The sequence below is a fragment of the Thunnus thynnus genome, chromosome 15 (genome assembly GCF_963924715.1).
Source record: "Thunnus thynnus chromosome 15, fThuThy2.1, whole genome shotgun sequence".
Lineage (NCBI taxonomy): Eukaryota > Metazoa > Chordata > Actinopteri > Scombriformes > Scombridae > Thunnus > Thunnus thynnus.
The window spans coordinates 18,020,415-18,040,729 of NC_089531.1; the positions used below are offsets into that span (position 1 = coordinate 18,020,415).

The window sequence follows — 20,315 nt, forward strand, 5'->3', positions numbered from 1 at the left end:
AACATAAAAAATCGTATCATATTATTAGTGTAATGGGCATCCCTGTCAACTATTGTCTGTCCTCCCACTCCCTCCCTGCCTGTGTCTCTCGCTCTAATCTCCGTCTTCCTCATTCACACTGGTCCTCTCTCTGTCCTCGGTAAACTACGGTTCCCATAGTTCCAGAGGTGTAAAGTGAGGCCAGCTACGGGTGCCCGGATGGTTTTGACAACCAGGCACGTTGGAGAGGCATAGCGGAGACTGGGGCGCACGAGAGACAGAGAGCTGGAATTGCAGAGGCAGAGACGCACGGGCGCACGGTCGATTTTCGCCTCCCGCATACTGGGGAGTCCCGTGCCTGTCACCAAAACCAGAGCCCAGCGCTCGAGCGCAGTTATGTCAGCACCTTAATTGAGGAGAAGACTGTGAACAAACGTCTCTGCTCCTTATTTTTTAAATTTCTCCTCCTTTTGTTTTTTTGCTTTCCCATCTTTGTGGGTGCAGATATTGATGTGAGCCAGAGGAGCGGTTTTTTCCGTTGGCCGCACGAGACGGTGGCGCGCGACGGCAGGAGGACACAACGTTTACATTAATGTGGGAGGACTATCTCCCTCCGACTCGGGGAGCCCAGATGAGAGGGAAATGCTGCGCGCTGACGGCTGAAGCCGTCAAGGCAACTGCTCCGTGACCCGGGCGAAGAGAGGAGCGAAGCACCGCCGCTGACAGCCGCGCGAGCCGCCAGCCCCGCCAGCCAGCGTTGACACCGCAGCAGCTCCAGCAGCGCGAGCCCCCAGACTCTCTTTCCCTTTCTTGGTGAGTGCGCGTGCAGCGTCTTGTGTACACAACACCAAAAAATTGCTTACTGACCGCTCAGCCAGTTGTGCTGCGCACCTCTGGCTACGTTTCTTTTTGAGTTTTTTTTTTATGTTAACCTCGTCGGTGCCGTTAACTGAGGAGGGTCTGCATGCGTACTGCTCGTGCTGCTGGGTCATCAGGGCTTTTCTGTGAGCATGCAGTGTGTGGTGAGATCTTAAGTGATGATGTTCAAACACACACACACACACACACGCAAACACACGCAAACACACGCAATGTGATTGAATGTGTGCGCAATGAACTCTGTGTACCCACACCTGTTTTTCTGAGTATTGACAATATTCTCATCAATTAACCTCATTATCACTGTATAGAGCCCCTACATACAGTGTAGGCAGGGCAACAGTATACAGTACCTCTTCTGGTACTGTCACGCTGCTGACACACACACACACACACATACACACACACACACACACACACACAGATCTTGTTTATCTGCTGTCTCCACAGTCTGTACCTCTGTGGTTGACTTTAACGGCTCTTTTCTCATAATGAATTCACATATCAGTGGCACATATCAGGGGGTCTGATGATGTGGACAGATGTTTGCTTTACATATTAACAGCAGACACTGAGAGTCCTGGTGAGCGTCCGTCCAGCTCCGGGGGTTTCCATCCCGGCAGCTGTCAGGCCACTTAGGCAGGACACAGCAGCGGCACATCCTGCAGTGGCAACAGGGCCGGTGCATGTGCTTAGCTGGAGAGACGCACCATGCTCATGGTGGTGATTATCAGCTCTTGTCTGTGGTTTAGTGAGGAGGAGGAGGAGGAGGAGGAGGAGGAAGGGGAGGGTGGGAGGGTGGGGGGTGGGGGGGGACAAAGGAAGAAAGAATGCCTAAGAAACTGAAAGAGAGGAGAGGGAGAGAAGATGAGAGGGAGAGAGAAGTCAATGTCAGTGTCTGGGCAGTGACAGTTCGTTATTTAAGGGCCCCTCAGAGACGTGCACAGGCTGCCCTAGTGCAGGTGCAGTTAGTATGCAGAGTGATGCTCTGCCTGCCTGCCTGTCTGTCTCTCTGTCTGTCTGTCTGTCTGTCTGTCTCACTCTCACACAGTCTCTCACTCTCTCAGTTGCTGGTTGAAGAGTGAGTTCTCTTATTGGTGGGTCCTCTTGGACATAATGAATAATTTCAACCTTCTGAATGCTGGAATGAAAAGGAAATGGCCTCACCTTGGCATGCAGCCGCTGTCTGTCAGACTTGTCTTGAGTGCATGGCCTTGTGTGGGTGCATGTGTGTGTGTGTGTGTGTGTGTGTGTGTGTGTGTGTGTGTGTGTGTGTGTGACAAACAGAGAGAATGTGAACATATAACAGCTTAGGCCTATTGTGCTTCCTACCTGTATGAGCGGGGCTAGTTGTCATAGCAACGGCCTTTTAGCTCCGTTGGTGTTCCTCCTGTCCTCATTGGCAGGGTCAGCGCACCTAACACACCACATCTCGCCTCAAAGCTCCGCGTGTGCGTGTGCGCACATGTGTATGTATGCACATGTGTACTTCAAACTGTGTGTGTGTATATGTGTGTGTGTGTGTGTGTGTGTGTGTGTGTGTGTGTGTGTGCTGTGGAAGTACCTTTTGTTTGCGCCTTGCTGCAGTTTGTAGGCGTGTGGGTTGATGGCACAGACAAGCCAGAGTGTGTGTGTGTGTGTGTGTGTGTGTGTGTGCATGAGTGTGTGTGTGTGTGTTGCAGTGTCACAAAGATATACCCTGCTGATATGACAGCCGACAGCTCAACCAATCACCTGTTTTCTCTCTCTGCCTATCAGCATGTGAGGTTGCCGTAGTCAGACGTCCTCTTGATATGGAGGTCGTCATGGAGATGGAGAAGACAGAATGGACACACATATTCATGTTTGAGCTTACACACACATGCACAAATACACATAGACACTAAAACACTGAGCAGTGTGATTTCTTTAATGACTACTAATGATTTTCTGGTGTTTTGGGAAGTTTTGAGTTATGTTCAGGATGGTGCAACCTGTTGAATGGTTAATATTTGTTTAGAGGAGCGTTAAGTTAGCTTGAAAGACAGAGTCAGAAGCTATATGTGGTCTTTTTGGTCTTATCGTTAATCTTTTACATCATGTTACAGACCACCACACATAAACATTGCCGCCAGTAATCAGAAACGATACCCTACCAGAGATCAAGTTTGTTCAAATGCTGATTCTCCAAAAACAATCTCAGGCTTCTTCTTACAACTACAAAGCATCTCATTTCGTGATTCTGGATTCTAGCTGTGTGCAAGATTTGTCAAATGCAACAAAGAGTTTTTTTTTTGTTGTTTTGGGTACAGATGTTTTGTTAAAGTCATCTGAAGATCATTCTGGCACTCCTCTTTGAACTCTTCACAACAGATATATTACTGCCATTCAGGAAAAAAAGGGAATTTACACCAGCGTTGTGAATGAGTCAGGCCATTATTACTCAGCACTTGAAATGCATCCCAAAATACACAAGAAATTGATTCTAGGGCAGAGATTCACATACACAATTCACATCAATTCACAGAATCTGGATGGATTGAGCTTAAAGTTGTCTTCTGATGTTATCAGAAGATACTTGTTCTAAATCTGAGATCTTATATTATACTGCATGCTTTCCACTGTCTCCTGTTAAAAAAAAACAACTTTATATCCTATAAGACCTCTTATTTTTTAATATTTAGTGATAATACATTTTCGGAATATTTTACAACTTTTAATATTTCACACTGTTCAGCGGGCTACTGAATAATTAGACATTACTTTGTCCTTGGAGTGAAGGGTCCTGTCTTTTACGACTCCTATTAATCTAATCATCACCTGAAGTGAAATAGCTTTCGCCACAGGCAGGTAAACATGGTTCAGCTCCCACACACACACACACACACACACACACACACACACACACACACACACACACATGCACCCACACACACAGCAACCATTTAGCATTAGTGTAAGCAGTGTTTGTATGCTCCATTCTGTCACCTCCCACACAATACATTCATAAAACGGCTCCTCCACGCCAAAGGCACTGACTCAATAGAAGACATCTCCTTTTCTCTTTTTTTCTCGCCTCCATCCCTCTTTTAACCCCCCCCCTTCATGTTTCTCTGCCTCTTCTTATCTCTTGTCCCTTCCTCTGCTTCTTTTTCTTCCACTTATCTCCCTGTTCCCTTCTCTCCCTCCTTTCCTACATGTCCTTACTCACTTACCTCCTCATTCTCCTCGTCTCTCTCACACCCTCCCCCCTGCAGGGCTGGTTGCAGCCGGTTTGAGTCTGACAGTGAAGAGGAAGCTTCGACCTCTCACCTCCGGAGGATGGAGGGAGGGAGGCAAGAGGAGAGGGATGATGGAGGGCACCGAGTTGGAGGAGAAGGGAGGGGAGGAGGGTGAAACTGCAAGAGGCGAGGGAGAGGTCAAAGAACAGGAGGGATTTGCGAAGAAAGAGGGAGAGGGAGAGCTGGGGGAAGGGACAGAGAGAGAGAGATAGAGAGAGAGAAAGAGAGAGAGAGGACGGAGGGGTCAGGAAAACGAGTGATAAATGAAGGGAGAGCGGCAAGATGGAAGGATGAGGAGGATGCGATAGAGAGGATGAGAAAGAGAGAGACAGAGTGTGAAACTCTTGTGTACCTCCCTAACAAGCTGGACAGAATCAGCTCAATTATTAAAGAGGAGCGAGAGATGGGGAAAACACGCAGACACACAGACATACACACACACACACACACACAAAAGCATCTCTCGGTGTCTGGCACACAACTCGTACTCGCCGTCTCCCACACACACAAGCAGGTTTACGCACACACACGCACACACACATCTACATCAACATACTAACATTTCAATAGGCTTTATTGCATGACATTTGACATGTGTTGCCAAAGCGCAATTACAAAAATAATATGACTAACGCTATGTAGTCAATAGAATAAAATAGATAATAATAAATGAATGAAATAAAATAACATATATATAAGTGATCAACTTACACATGCACAGTGTGTCTGATGTTTTATGTATCTTCATGCTCGTGCGTCAGCATGTTGGAGACTTAGTTATCTTTGTTTTTAGCGGCGTGTGCGTATACATGTGTCTGGGTATGGGTGTTAAAAACAGTGAGTCAGAGGATAAGCAGAGACTTGTTAGTGATTCTCCTCAACACCCCCGACCTAACCCCCCCACCCCCCCTCCCTCCAACAATACCCAATTTGGCTTCAGCGCCGTCTCAACGTTTCACCAGCGTGGCTTCAATGTCGTCCCATCAATATGAACAGATAATCAGAGCACTAAGGGGTCTGTCTATAAATCCCCGTCGTGAATATAGTTTTCACCCTCTTCCCTTCCTTTTTTTCTCTCTCTCTCTCTCTCCTCCCTTCCTCTCCTTCTCTCCTCCTCCTCCTCCTCCTCCTCCTCTTCCTCTCTTGCCCGTTCCACCCTTGTTTCTAGTTCTCTTTCTTCTTTCCCTTTTCCCTCCTTCTCTGAGGAAGTGTATGCCCCCAAGGGACGAAAAGATTTGCTACCTTCCAGGAGAGAAAGAGATTGTGTGTGTGCATATGTGTGTCTCTTGCTCTGTGTGTGTGTGTGTGTGTGTCCTCCACATGTGTGGATGATCGTGTGTGAGCGTGTGTGTGTGTGTGTGTGCGCGTGAGAGTGAGAACACACACTTCCTGAGACAGAGAGGGAGAGAGAGGCAGGGATGAGCGAGTGAAGAGAGAGTGAAAGCAGGAGGCTGTGGAGGGGGAGGAGAGAGAAAGAGATAAGAGAAAAAGACAGAGAGTAGTCGGGGAGAAGGGGGAAGATGGATGAATGCACTGCGCACTGAGTGTATGTATGTGTGTGTGTGTGTGTGTGAGTGAGAGAGATGGTGGAGAGATGCAGGTAGACAGAGAGGGACGGAAGGGCTTCTTATCCTCTCAGCAGAAGTCATAATTTCTTAGAGCGTGCACAGATGTGTGTGTGTGCATGCCTGATTGTGTTTGTGTCTGAGTGTGTTACCTTGCTCAGGCTTGAGGCCAAGAACCAGAGAGGTACAGTGGTGTAGCGTTGGTGTGCAAGTGTGAGCAGCATGTGTGTGACTGTGCGTGCTTTTTGAGCAGTGTGTATGTTGAGGCTGTGGCTGATGAGCTGTCAGTACCTACAGTTGGAATGTTCACAAGGCGGCCATTGTTGTTCAAACAGCCAGCAGCCTTCTCCTTGGCAACGGGCGCTGCAGCAGCGTCTCCCACAGCAACTGTGGAACAGGAGTATGGAGGGAGGAGGAGGAGTCAGGAAGTCAGGGCCGCAGCACAGAGGCCCCTCTCCAAAACACTGGCCTCAAGGTCTGACTGTGTGTCAGGGTCCAAGCATCTGGTTTGTGTGTCCTCTGTGTGTGAGGTAGATGTGTGTGACTGTTTTTATGTGTGTTGGTATGTGTGGTTTTTAAGTGTCTCTGTGAGTTCTCGCCAGAGTGACTACGTGGAGTGTCAGTGTGAGCGTGCATCTTTGCTCGCATTTGCGTGTCTCTGCGTGTGTGTGTCTGCTTGTGTGTTTCTCTCACTCTCTTCTGTTTGTGTGTACATGTCAGCTCAGTGTGTGCGTGCACCTGCATGAACTGTGAGTAGGAGCGTTTCTGCGTTTGCACCTAAGTGGCTGGTTTCATATTCCTGTATTTGCATGTGTTTCCAGACGTATCCCTGTGTGCTCTTGTTTGTGTTTTTGTGTGTGCACATGTGCACACTCTTAGCTGTTCCCAAGCGGTTGGTCACATGACCTGACTGAGGGGCGGCCATCAGCAGCGCCATGAAACTGCCTGCAGGAGAGAGAGAGAGAGAGAGTGTTGGGCTGAGTTGAAGATGAGGGAGGGGTGTTGGGGAGTGGGTGCGTGTGTTGTGGGAGAGAGACTGGGAGCGGGAGGAGGGGAGGTGGGAGGCTGGGGGGGGGGGGGGGGGGGGGGGGGGGGGGGTGCTAGAAAGATGAGAGAGGGAACAGTGAGTAAGAGAAGTGAGGAGGGGGGGGGTAAAGGAGGAAGAGGAAGGGGTAATACAGTCCTTCTTGTCTTAAAATAACTATAGCATGTGCTGTATGTTTCTGCAGAAACAACAGGAGAGAGACAGTCAGATAGTGAGACAGTCAGATGGGGGTGGGGGGGGGGGGGTGGGGGTCCTGGTTTTGTGTTGTCTAGTGTTTCTAGCTACTTCTCCGGTCCCCTGTGTGCATCCTTGGCTGAGCCGCAACTGTATCTGGTTTGAAGTCTGTTTACGTTAGATTTCTGTCTCTGTCTGAACGTCTGTCTGCCTTTTTGTTTGTCCGCACATATGGTTTATGTGTTGGTCTCTGTTCATTTATATGCTTTGTGTGCGTGTTTGTTGTGTGCGTGCGTGCACATGCTTGCTCTTGGCAGTAGATACAGTGCGCACACTGATGATGAGGATCATTAGGAATTTCCTGCAGCTGGGGAGGTGGTGGTGGGGTTTTTTTTTTTTTTTGGAGGGGGTGGGGGGGGGTGGGGTTGGCAGTAGGATGGGTGGGATGTGAGTGGGTGAGAAAGAGAGGAGAGGTCAGATTGAAGGAGAGTGTGGGTGGAGGTGGGATGTGTTTGTTGGACTGTCTCAGTTTGACTGACGTGTGTGTGCATGAAGCAGCAGCCCACCAAAGCCCAAAGTTTGGCTCTGTTCTGAAGGGTCTTTGGTGGTAATTTCTGTGTAGGGCATATAGGCCCTAGTAGTGTGATATGTGTGTATAACACTCCTTGCCCCCTTGGCACACTTACACACACCCCAAGCTCTCAAACCACCCAGGCCTGTTGATTGGAAGGTTTGGATGTGCTTGAATTTTAGCTGTTCAGTGTTACTGCCTGTCGGGCTAAAATGCACTGCGGTCAAGGCAGGACCTTAAAACTTGTTTTTTCAGTGACTTGAATTAAAACTTTGCCGTTTGGCTGAGTATTGAGTAAATAGTGAAAACTTTTTCCCACAGTAGGAGGATAAATTTAACATGTCAGACTCATTTTAAGATAATTTCATCATCATTTTAAGATGTCTAGGTTCTGTTTAGGTTGTGCTCATGTGAAATGAAGGTTGTTCTCATGTTCTGCGATGCTGTTCCAGTTTGTTTCTTTTACCCTCAAGCTGATGTGAAATTATATCAACATGCATCAGCAATACATTTTCATTTAAAGTTAAGGATTACAAGGGCACTCTGGTGGCTTAGGGGTTGAGGTAACCAGGACCCGCAACATCTCTGGTTCACATCTGGCCATGACCTTTGTTGCATGTCGTTACTCATCTCTTTCTCTCATAGTTTCTTGTCATGTCTCTGCTGTCAGCCGTCACATAAAGGCATAAAAATACTCTACTACATAAAAAAACTAATTTTTAGAAAATTAAAGGTTATACAACTTGTTATTTTACTTACATTGCACCACACACAGATGACTATAATTCATGGTTATTTGATTCAATTAAGTGGCTGATTTATTACACACAGTGTTTACAGTTCACACACTTGCCACTGAAAACATCTCATGGATGACTTGAAAACAGTTAGCCATCAAGTTGTCGAACACTTTTCTTCACAGTCTTTTGATTTATTTTTTATCATATTTCTTTTGGCACAGGATTTTTTTTTTTTTTGTAGAAGAAGTTGTGCAATGTCGTCTGGAGGTTTGAGGTTAAGGTTGCACCAGGGTTGAGGTGGTGTGGAGGAACGAGAGGCTGATGGTAGCTGAGTTTCTGCACGGTGTCACTCAGTCTCTGTGGACCCCCTGACCCACTTCCCCCTCCCCACCTCTCTTTCTCTCCTGGCCTCACATACACTTTCTCTCTCTCACCCTCTCTCTGTTTTATCCCCCCTTTCTTCTTATCTGTCTAAACCTCTCTGTGGAGCTCCCCCCTCCTCCCCTCACCACCTCTCTCTCACTACCTCTCTCTCTCTCTCTCTCTCTCTCTTTCTCTCTCTCCCTCTCCCCTCCATGTCCCCCTCCCTTACAACCCCCCCACACACCCCCACCCACCCCCCCATGCTGTTTCGGTGCTGCTGCCTGTCTCTTAGCAACAACTGCACACCCGTTAGAGCTCAGTGAGTGCTTTTACAAACACACCCAGGAAAACACACTCCTACACGCGCACACTCGCAGACACACACACACACACACACGTGTGCGTGCACAAACGCATCCACACTCACACACACACATAGGGTCTAGCTCCTCATTGAGGGTTGCTGCTGGCAGGCCAAGTGAGTCTGCAAGCCTTTGTGGCAGTGAGATAGATGAGAAGAGAGCAGATATGCTGTACAGCTACCATGTACAGAATGATTGTTCCTCTCAGACTATGCACAACAGGGCAACTGCCTAAACTGGAAAATGACAGGTTCTTGTCTCTGCTTTCACACTGGCATGTGCACACATACACTCTGTGGCATGTTGTGTTGTTGTTGCCTTTCCTCTAAACACACAATAGCACTGAAAACTTTTATGTGCAAGATCAGAAATTTCAGACAACACCATTCATATGAGAGCTGCTCTTTGTGAAACAGATTCAACAGATCATCATGTGGGAGAAGTGCACACTATTGGCTGTTTTCACAGAGACAATACTACACCACTGTGTGTTCCAAAGCGCCAGAGCCATTCACAGTAAAATGCACCAAAACACATTCGCTACGTATGACGGTGAATATATTGGAACGGTGACTGATGGATTCCAGGAGTGTTTGCTTAAACAATGAATCATAGTAGGAGCGTTTGATTGGCTGGCATCTAAGCCTTGTCAGAATGCCCCCCACAGAGCACAGTAGAGGGATATTTGCATGTGTGTCTTTGTTTTGTGTGTGATTGTGCAAGACTATACGTGTGAGTGTGTGTGTGTGTGTGTGTGTGTGTGTGTGATATGTATGTCTTTATGTGCAAATCGATGTGTGAGTGTGTGGGAGGATGTAGCTGTGGGGGCATATTTGCATGTGTCTTTGTGTGTCGGTATGTGTTGCTCTGTGTGAGTCTATGAGCGACAGTGTGTGTGTGTGTGTGTGCATGTATGTGTAAGCACATGTGCAGCAATGTTTAATTAAAGCATGTGTTCTTCTTCTTTCACACACCGGTCAGATGGAGGCTTAATTAATGAATGCTGTTAATTAGATGAGAGAGAAAGTGCGAATGAGAATGGGAGAGAGAGGAGAGGGAGGGTGGGAGACAGCACTGGACATAGGAGGGAGTGGGTAAGGGAGTTAAAGAAACTATGTGTAGTGTGTGTGTGTGCGTGTGTGTGTTCATCTCCATGTATGTCTGTCCCAGTTGTGTCATTCCTCAGAGCAGCAGAACATTGAGGTTGTTCTGCTCCATGTGTGCAGCCCTAAACTCTGCTACAGAAAAACTCTCGCTTTTCCTCCTCTCGCCTCCTTCAACTTTTTCTCCCTCTATGTGCCTGTCTTAAATCTGTCTGCCTCTGTCTATCCCTCCACTTACCATCATTTTCCTGTCTCAATCACATCTTTCATCTCCCTGTATTTCTGTCTCTCGCCCTCTCTCATAGTTTCTCACCCACTGACTCACTCATACTAGTCTTTCACCCCCTCCCTTTTCTGTCCCCCCTCTTTCTCTCTCTAACTCTCACTCCTTCTCCCTCCCTCCTAATCAGAGCCATATGTTGGAGAGGGAGGCAGAGAGATCTGACGGTGGACAGGATTGTGTTGTATGTGGAGAGTGTGGTACAGCGTTGGAGCCAGCCGTGCGCGTATCTGCGTGCAAGTGTGGCTTGTATTTGTGTGTGAATGTGTGCAAGCATGCAGTCACGTGTGAGTCTGATGCACGTGTGGTCCAGATTTCATAAGACTTCTGTCTGTTCTTGGTGTCTTTACTTCCATTTCTCCTCTGCTCTGTTTCTATAATCCTTCCATCGTTCCTGTCTTTCTGTCACCTTCATCCCTCCATCCTCTTAACACCTCTCTATTCATCACCTCTCTGCTTCCCCCTGGTGGCTGCGATTATTCACACATTCTCATTCTTATGCACCCTCAAAGTGTGGTGCTTTGTAATGCATTTGAATTGTTTTGGCAAATTGTGGCATGCAGTGTGTGTGTATAAGTGTGTATGAGTGTGTGTACGTCTCACCGCTACACCACAGTTACTTTTTTTAATATTTATTTGAATTTTACAAAATGCTCATTTGCCCAAATTGTGAAACTGACAGATCACAGCTCACTGTATCCCATACAGTACTTTATTCTGTGAGTCTGGTCATTACATACTGATGATCATCAGTTTGTGTTATTGTGCGCACTTTATATCCAGTAGAAGAGAGTAAAGTGGCACTGGCTAACATGTGTACCTACAATCTGCTGTTACACATCGAAATGAAACACTGACTACAATTAGAATAGAAACATTCATATTGCAAGCCATCTTCCAAAATAATTGCGTCTGATGTGAGATGGTGCAGCCCTCACCAAAATACTGATTCTAGTCTGGTCTGATGCTTGCTGTGACATCGTGTACTAATCTCCTATTCTCTTTTTGTTTCCCCCCACCCTCACCGTTCCTCCCACCTTCTTCAAGTCTCTGTCCCTTCCTCTGTCTGTCTCTGTCTTTCTGTCTCTCTCTTTCTTTCACTCTAGCAACCATGGGCAAAAGACAGGAGCAGAGGGGAGAGAGAGAAGTATGTGAGCTCTCCACTGCAGTATTGATGACCCAATGATCCCCTGCAGAACAGAGCCAGTCAGGCAGACAGAGTGAGGCTCAACTCAGAATCAAAATCAGAATCAGACCAAACCATTTGGTAAAAGCAACCAGTTGAGCAGGATATGAATGGTAAATGTAATCTAATGTTGTAATGCTGCTGTGTGGGTGGCACAGTTAATACAATAGAGTGCATTACAGATTAGGTTTATGGCCCATTGCCAAAAATTGTGACGATCATATCACACAATCATAATTCCATCTGTGCTGTAAATATTCGATTTTCCTATGTACAGTATATTTGATTTCTTACAATGACCAATATATTTAGCAGCATGGAATTTAGATTAAATGTCTTAAATGCAACAATGAAATTTTAATTTAATTGTGGATTTCCTGTCTGGTTCATGATATTGTTTTTTTCTGTCCATAGGTTCTTGAATCTTCTTGACAACTGTTAGAGGAAGACAGCCACAAAGACGAAAGACTAATTTACATACAGCAGAAAACATCCCTTGTTTTCCTACTCCAGTAATAACAAGACTGTCCACTGAATGAGTGGCTTGTCAGATCACCTACATTCAGGCCAAACTGGGGCTCCAGTGGGCTGTGGTGGGACTCAGGCCGAGGAAAAAGGGTGTGTGGGGGGGCTGGAGGGGCTGGATGGGCCTGAGCTCTGGACCAGGGAGCTCAGGCTCCAGGATGGGTCCCAGGCTCCCTCTAATGATGGACTGGCACCGGTGACCCCCGACCATTTTCCCCCCTCCTCTGCCTCCGCTCTGGCCAACGGCCTTCATCTACAGAGAAGGCTGGGGCACGGCCCCTGCCGGCGGAGGCAGACGGAGACTCACACTACCGCTGACACACATTTATTTGCAGAGACACTCAGAAACATGCAAACGCACATAGACCCAGATGTGCATGAACAGGCACATGTGGATAATTGTGGGAACATGGATATCAACGCACATACGGTTTCTGTAGGGCCAGAACACTCCAGAACTCTCTCACCAGAGGCCATACACACATCACCTCAACCCCTGTCTTTGGCACTTGGCAATCATCCTGCATCCACCAATCAGCTGACAGCCTCAGTCCTCACTGCAGAAACAGACATACCCTCAAATCTTTGTCCAGTCCCTATTGGTCCGAACCCAAACACAGGCTCTTCTCCTCTTCCTGTAGAGGCAGAGAAGAAGTATGCACTCCGCAGCTCTGGACGTCCCCGCTTCCCCTGTCACCTGCGCAAATCCTCCCGCCTCCGCCGAAGCACAGAGGATGGGGAGAAGAGAGCAGAGAGGGAGAGGGGAGGAGAGGAGGAGGATGAAGCATTAGAGGAAAAGATCTGGAGGGTTAAGGAGGAGGAGGTGGTAGCTGTCAAGAAAGAAGAGCATTTGTCTGTTGAAGCTGTTCTCCCTACTGCTCCCTGTCCTACAGACATTGCTCTTGCTCTCACAGTACCCAAACAGGTCCCTAAAGCTATACCTAAACCTGGACCCAGACTTGGCCATAAACCTGGACCTAAGTCCAGGTCAAGGCCCGCACCGAAATCGGTCCATAAAGCAGGTCCTAAAAGTGTCATGAAACAACGTCAGGCAGCCCAGTCCATCCCTCATCGTGCTACCCCTCATCTCCCATTTACAAACACATCCACCATCACTGCACCTCGGCTAACTGTGCAGAAGGATGAACCTGTTGCAGAGGTGGAGGTATCGACCAATAACCGGAGGCGTGGACGTTTTGTTGGAGTAAGTTCATTGATAGTTACATATCACTGTCCTTACTACTACTCGTTACTGATGTAACATACAATTTCATACAATATACATCAAATAGATAGACAATTTGTAATTGCATGTTTTATTTTGGTCTCTGCTGTACAGGTGAGGAAGATTGTTGTGAAGGTGGCTCGCATTCCTGTTAGCCTTAGCCGCCGACAGAAGAGCTACAAGATTTCCAATTTGGAGACAGTTACTGGGACAGAGAAAAGCAATGATGGCAGTCTGGAGGGAGAGGCAGTTCGAGAGCCGACTGCACTTCTTCGCATGAAGAACAATGGGAAGAGTGTCATGGTGATGTTCCCTCCTGGAGAACTTCCTGTTATTCTCAAACGCAGGCGGGGACGACCACCTAAACAGGCTCTGCCAGGAATACCGGGAGAGCCCCCGAATGCTGGGAATGCTGGGAATTCTGGTGGTAATGGAGACCAGCCAAAGAAGCCCCGGAGGCGACGTCGGACTAAGCTCCCTTGCCCCTATCCATCGTATGTCAATGATACTAATGATGTGAAAATGGAGTATGGGGATGTTCTGTCCAAACTGGCCTTTTTAAACCGCCAGCCCCCTGCCAGTGGCCGCTGCTCTCCCCCTCGCTGCTGGACACCAAGTGAGCCAGAGAGCTTTCATACCCCCTTGGAAAACCCTGGAATATCCACCCTGCTGCACCGACTCACTGGGTTTAGACGCCCGCGAGGTGGCAGAGGAGGGGGCATTGGAAGAGGTGGGGGAGCAGCAGGGGGAATTGGGGGCAGTGAGCGCAATAAAAGCACCTTCAGTGACTTCTTTGAATCCATTGGCAAGAAGCGAAAACTGAGCCCCATGTCTGAGCATGGATTACCTAGGAAAAGGGGGAAGGGTGTCGGTGGAGGTGGGGTCGGTAGAGGAGGGGGTATTGTAGGAACTGAGCCTGGGGGAGAGAAAATAGTCAAAAAGAGACGTGTGAGAAAAAATGGTGCATTTAAAGGGGAGGGGGTCTCCATGGGGCAGGACTGGCCTAATGGGGCAGGTGGCTGGGGGGAAGAGGGGGGTATGGACAAGGAGAAAGGTTTGGGTGGGTATCAGCTCTGTGGATCCCCAAGGGGGGGCTTTTCCTCCTGTGAAATTGGGAGGGGAGGTGCCTATAGCAGTCCAGGAGGAAGCAGAGGGGGTGGGCCAGCTGGGGAGGACTCACAAGGCCTTTTTGCTGGATATTTCCGATCACTGCTTGACTCAGATGATTCGTCAGACCTGTTGGACATCTCCTCCTCGCAATCAAACCCCCGCAAAGCTTCATCCACTCCTGGTTATGAGCCATCCAGCCCAGCTACTGGCCAAAGCTGGTCCCCTGCATTCCCTAAGTGGGCTACCAAAAGTGCAAGTTCTGGGGCGGAGGGTTCAACCCAGACACATTGCTCCTCTGCCAGGCCTCCATACAGCTATGGCAGCCTGGCCCAAACATCCCCCACCACTTCTACCTATCCCAAATCCACTCCTCCATCTCTCTCACACTCTCCTAGCTCCCCCCATCCCGCCTCTTATGGCCACTACTCCTCTGGCTACTCCTCTTCTTCTCCTGCAGGAGTTGGTGCAGTGCCACAGAGATCCTCAGACTGCAGCTTTGCATATGGGGCTGGACACAACAGCGGCAAGGTAACCCCTGTTGGTCAGATGGGTTATTCTAGCTATCAGGCAGCCAAGAGGGGCTATAGTGGATATCCTGCAGCAGGTCATTCCTCCATGGTGCGGGGGGAGTCGACAGGACCCACATCACCAGGAGGAGGGTACATGTCTGTTGCCAAAGGTAGCCCCTTCAGCTCCTCATCTTCCCCAGAAGGTTTTAAACAGTTCAACTGCAATCAGTGGAGCTACAGGTAAATCACTTGTGGCAGAAATTAAAAAAATACTCAAAAACAAATACAATGAATTTAAGAGATTTCTCAATGGCCTTTTCACACAAAAATCTGACTTTGTATGAAATGATTTTAAATTAATGGGCAATTAAATGTTTTGCTTCTCTAAAAAGTGAAGGACAAACTAACAAAGGTCTGACGAAGACAGGATCAAAGAGATGTGAATTTTTTTTAAATAAATGTCTCACTCCAGAACATCATTTTCAGTTCTGACATTAGTTAACTCAGGGCTAAAATGTACACCGTGGTTATTTATGTTGTCAGAGTTTTCTCTTGAGATTCTTATTTCTGATTGGTGGAACTGCAACAAAGAGCAGCGGAAATTGAAAGATTTATCAAGTGCAGGGAAATTGCTCAAGTGCTGTTTGTGTGTTTAATGATTTGTTTTGCTATATTTATGTTTTTTTCAGACAAGGCTATGGTGGCTGGTCAGCAGATGGCTTTGGGCCTCAGTATCATGGCTACAGTGAATATGGCTCTAATGAGTCTAAAGACATCTTGGATATCTCAAACTACACCCCCCAGAAGGCCAAGCGGAATCCATTTACTGAAAGTCTTTCAGAATCCTCTTCTGACTCTTCACATCTCGGCTCTGCAGCCATTGGTTGTGGACCTACGTCCACAGGTGGCATTTACAAACAGAATGAGCCTGTTTCTGTTGGTGGAGAGGGAGGTCAATCAAGTCTATCCAGCCTGGAGAAGTTGATGATGGACTGGCATGAGAGTGCTTCAGCGCCCTCCTATAACTGGAGCCAGAATGTCCTCTTCCAGGGTGGGGGAACCAGCAAGCCTGGCCGCGGTCGCAGGAAACGGACTGAAACACAATCAGAAAAAGAAGGGGGTTCTGCTTTACATTCTGATTCCCCATCCAGTCCCTCCCCAACGCCCACTCCAGGACCTAAGCGAGGGGTTGGAGGACGAGGCAGAGGGTCTAGAGGAGGCAGAGGGGGTTTGTCTCCATGTCAGAGAGAGCGGCCATCAGGGGCCAAAGGCAGGGGCAAGGCTGCCTCTACATCGGGAGTGGGAGCAGCAGGGACTGCTGGAGGTCCAGAGGGGTCTGGGCTGTTCCAGGAGGGACTGGACTATTACAGCGGAGACAGTAGTAGCCTCTCTCCACTAGCCACTCCCAATCCTGCACCACCTTCCAGCTACCTCCAGGACCCCTGTGAGTATCCCTCCCCTTATTCTGCCCACCCCTCCACACCTTCCTCAGAGGAACGATATCCAGCCTTATATCCTGGAGAGTCCTCCTCTTCACTCTCACCCAGTGTCTCATCTCCTCCTTACCCTCCTAAGCCCACCCCTCCTCCACCCCAGTCTTACCACCCTGTGCCCTCTAGGACCTTCTCCCCCTCCTGCTCTCCTTCACCACGGGTAACACCCCTCTGTGGCACTGCACTGAGTCCCTCACATCGCCCCCCTCCAAAAGAATCACAGTTCTCGCAGTATGACTCCCCCAGTTACTGCAGTTCCCCCTACTGGTATGGACAGACATCCCACAGTGGCAGCCCAAGCCCACACTCACACAGCACACACTCAAACACAGCCGTGCACACACACAGCAACCCACACACAAGTCCTCATGGAAATACACATGGAAATCCGCTGGTTAGCCCAAATGCAAACACACACACACATATGAACCCGACTCCCCATGACACACACCATCACAACACACAACCCCATGCAAACCTGAGCTCACACACCAAATCCCATCCCAACTCGCACCTCCAGAGCAACCCCCTCTCCCACTCAAACCTCCACACCAACAATCAGCCCCACCACAATGCACACACAAACCCCAACACTCACCTCCCCTCCCATACACACTCCAACCCCAGTCCCAGCCTCCACGCCCACTCAACACCTTTGCTCTATGAGGAGCGTAGCCCTCCCTCCACCATGACCCCCCACAAGCGGGATCTGACTCCCCACGCCATAAGCACAGGCCAGCGCCAGGGCCCCTTGCCTCTGTCCCCGTACCCCAAACCTCCCCTTGACTCTTCGCCCCATCAGGAGGACACTACCAGCTACTCCCTGTCCCACCAATCCTACCAAGGCATGGGACACCGCTACCCCTCCCAGGCGGCTCAGGGCAGCGGAGTGCTGTGCCAGCTCCTGGACCCGACCAATGATGACAGCTTCAGCGTCACCAGCCTGTAACAGCAGGTGAGTTTATTGAACCAAGGACCACCACTGCAACTCCAATAGACCTGTGACAGTGTTTAAATGCTGAGGATGACCATACATAATGATTTAGAAGACCTAGCTTAAGAAGCATTCATTGATATTTAATTGGACAATAAAAAGAAGGACAAAAAGACTTAAAGCTGGGGGTAGGCAGTTTTCTGGAAAAGACAAAAACAAAATAGAAAAAAGCCAGAATTTAAATATACAGCCCTTCTCATGCAGCTCCCCCCTCCACCGCTCCTAAACCCCTTCCCACCAGATGAGCACAGGCATATGCACACGCTTTGTACACTACATGCACGCAACACAACAGTTACTGCACTCACTCACACACACAACTTCCTCTCAAGGCACAACAACCTTTAGTAAACAGTAAACGGTAAACAGGACCGCCTCCCACCTGTTTGAAGTCCGCCACAAAAGTAATGAGTGTCCCATCTCCCTTCTTGAATTCGAGTGATATCACGTTTCACTTCTGGGAGCCGAGTTCACTCCTACTGAAAGTCTCTCGCTCCAGCGTTGTTGATAAGATTATGCACTGTTCAGTTTCTCCTGAACTACAGGCAATAGTCCGATGATTGCACATTGCTTTTCATTCTGCTTTCTGTTGATATTCCCATCTCTTTTTTTTTTTTCTCTCCTTCTGCAATTCATGCAGTCCTGTCACTTCGTATCCGTCTGTATCTCACTGCTCGCCTGGCCTCCAAACTTTCTGTTTTGAAGACTCTGACCATGCGAAATGAGCACACGGGCAGAGTGCGCGTTTCATGTGGGCTGAATGAAATGACTGGACAAACTTATTACAGGCCTGTGACAGCCACAGATAACAGATTTATTTGATTGCTGTCGGGACGTAAAGAGAATTTCAACAAATATAACAAAAAATACTTCTAAAATAAATTGCCTACCCAAGCTTTAACAAACTAGTAAACTATTCCATCAATAAACACATGAAATTGTAAAGCTGTTCATTATTTGATATTGAATTGGATAATAAAGCAGTATTAGTAACAAAAAGGGATTTATAGCCTAAATTGCTATATAATTATAAAGGCTTATCTGATTGGTATATTGAAACGTCCACTTAAATGACAATTCATTAATTGCTTTTGCTAGATTCCCTAGGTTTGTGTTTGCAGATACTCAATGGAAGTAATAGGTAGATTTCAATGGGTTTTATGGTAGGTTGTGTCTCAAAACATGTTAAAGCTGTAAAAGTCCATGTATACTCGGAGTTTAAGTGCAAATAGGTGAATTAAAAAATGGACACTTTCAACAGTGACCCTCTGCAATGCAAAGGTTTACTTTTCATTTTACCACAGTTAAAAATGTAATATTCTCATTTTACTCTATCTCTCTTCATCTCTTTCTCTCTCCCTCTTTTTTTCTTTCAGGTGCATTCAAACCAAGCTTTTACAGATTTGCAAACATTTTTTTTTCTTTTTTGTTATGGAAACTTCTTTGTGAGACTGTGAAATGAAGGGTGAGAATTTTGCTGCCAGCTTTGGACAGTAAAGCTTTAATTCTCCAGCATTGACAATCAAGATCAACCGCAACTTAAAACACCCAAGCATGCGCACACACGTAAATGCACACCAAAACACACACACATACACACACACGCACACACACATACACACGCATGTGCAGAATCATTGACTACCTGAACACATAATATCATACATATGTATGCTGGAAGGAGGGAATGGCCAAGAGGAGCTGACGGATGAATCCCAGACGCTGATGGACAGAGACAAACCTATTGCCTCACCCCTTTTCTTTCCTGCTGTGATACATCAAGGACTCAGTTTCCAAGAATCTCATCAAAATCTCTGTCTGTATCTCACCAAATCTTACTGGTCCTGTGCTGTACATCTGCAGTATGGACAAAACAGGATCACACTGCTCTTTTTCTCTCTTTCTTTCCTCTGTCTGCTCTCAACTTCCCCTCCTCTGCTAAACCAGCAACCGTGTTCTGCACTCGACTCACTAACTCAGCATTTCTGTCGTATGCCCTAACCTGAACCGCATCTGAGCCCAAATCATCCTTTTAAATACCATGAGCCCAGCAACTGTCCTACTCTGTGCGCTCCCTGTGTTGTGTCCCATGAGAGAAAAGTGGACTAAACCAGTTTCTGCTCTTGAAATACCAGCATCTGTACATACAACTCCAGCTCTGAACCAGGGGCCGCCTCTTCACTCTGAAGGTCCGTCATCAACCTCCTCAGCGTTCTGCCATAGTTTCTCTGCTCGGGGGGGGGGGAGAGAGAACTGCAGCATGGAGACTCTACATCCTGTGTTTTGCTGTTTTAACTACAAGGGAAAGAGACATTGAAATCACACAATGGCCCCAAAGAGACTCTTGTTTTCTGTCGGCAAATGTGAGAAAGATGAGGATGTGATTGCGTGAGTGCAGTAATGCATGTATTTGTGTGTATGTGTGCATATATGTGTGTGTGAGTGTGTGTGTGTATGTGTGTGTGGATGTGTGTGTGTATGCCTGTGGGGTCAAAAGGAGTGGGGCTCCCCAGACACCAAAGTCTTGGCGGGGCTTCATTCTCTCTTTCACTCTCTCCCTTCTTTTTTCTGTGGTCTTGTGTTGTTTGGTGGTTTTTGTGATGAAAAAAATTGTATATCTGTCCGTTACATATCATGTATGTATCTGAGGTGCAAAATATTTAAATACACATTCTGTTCTTGCCATTGGTAATCTTGTCTATAGTATAATGCTTCTTTAAGGGATTATGGGAGGTGTGAGCATGTGTGAGCATGTGTGTGTGAGTATGACACACACACACTAAGTATTGGGCTTTGCCCAGGCTGTCTGGGACTGTGAGCGAGAACGAGTTCAGTCAAGGACACAATTCGACAGGGAGTGAAAGGGAGGGAGGAGAGGGGAATGGATGGTTGGGAGAGCAGGGGAGGATGTGTTGGAAAGGAAAGAGAGAAACCAGACTGGGGAAATCAGAA

At 47.7% G+C, this 20,315-nt stretch overlaps 1 protein-coding gene across 6 annotated transcripts; it reads left to right on the forward strand.

Annotated features, from left to right (window-relative positions):
• Positions 1–239: 239 nt before the first annotated feature.
• ahdc1 (AT hook, DNA binding motif, containing 1) lies at positions 240–20,212 on the forward strand. Of its 6 annotated transcripts, none has more exons than XM_067613194.1 (6): positions 240–792; positions 11,369–11,620; positions 11,922–13,236; positions 13,372–15,116; positions 15,566–17,324; positions 18,740–20,212. In XM_067613194.1, the coding sequence occupies exons 3-5, from the start codon at positions 12,043–12,045 to the stop codon at positions 17,316–17,318; spliced, it is 4,692 nt and encodes a 1,563-aa protein (XP_067469295.1). In that variant the 5' UTR covers positions 240–792; positions 11,369–11,620; positions 11,922–12,042; the 3' UTR covers positions 17,319–17,324; positions 18,740–20,212. The 6 variants fall into 6 exon arrangements, with proteins under 6 accessions (XP_067469295.1, XP_067469297.1, XP_067469294.1 ...); XM_067613196.1 differs by having other exon boundaries at positions 11,369–11,468; XM_067613193.1 differs by having other exon boundaries at positions 11,428–11,620.
• The last annotated feature ends 103 nt before the right edge of the window (positions 20,213–20,315 follow it).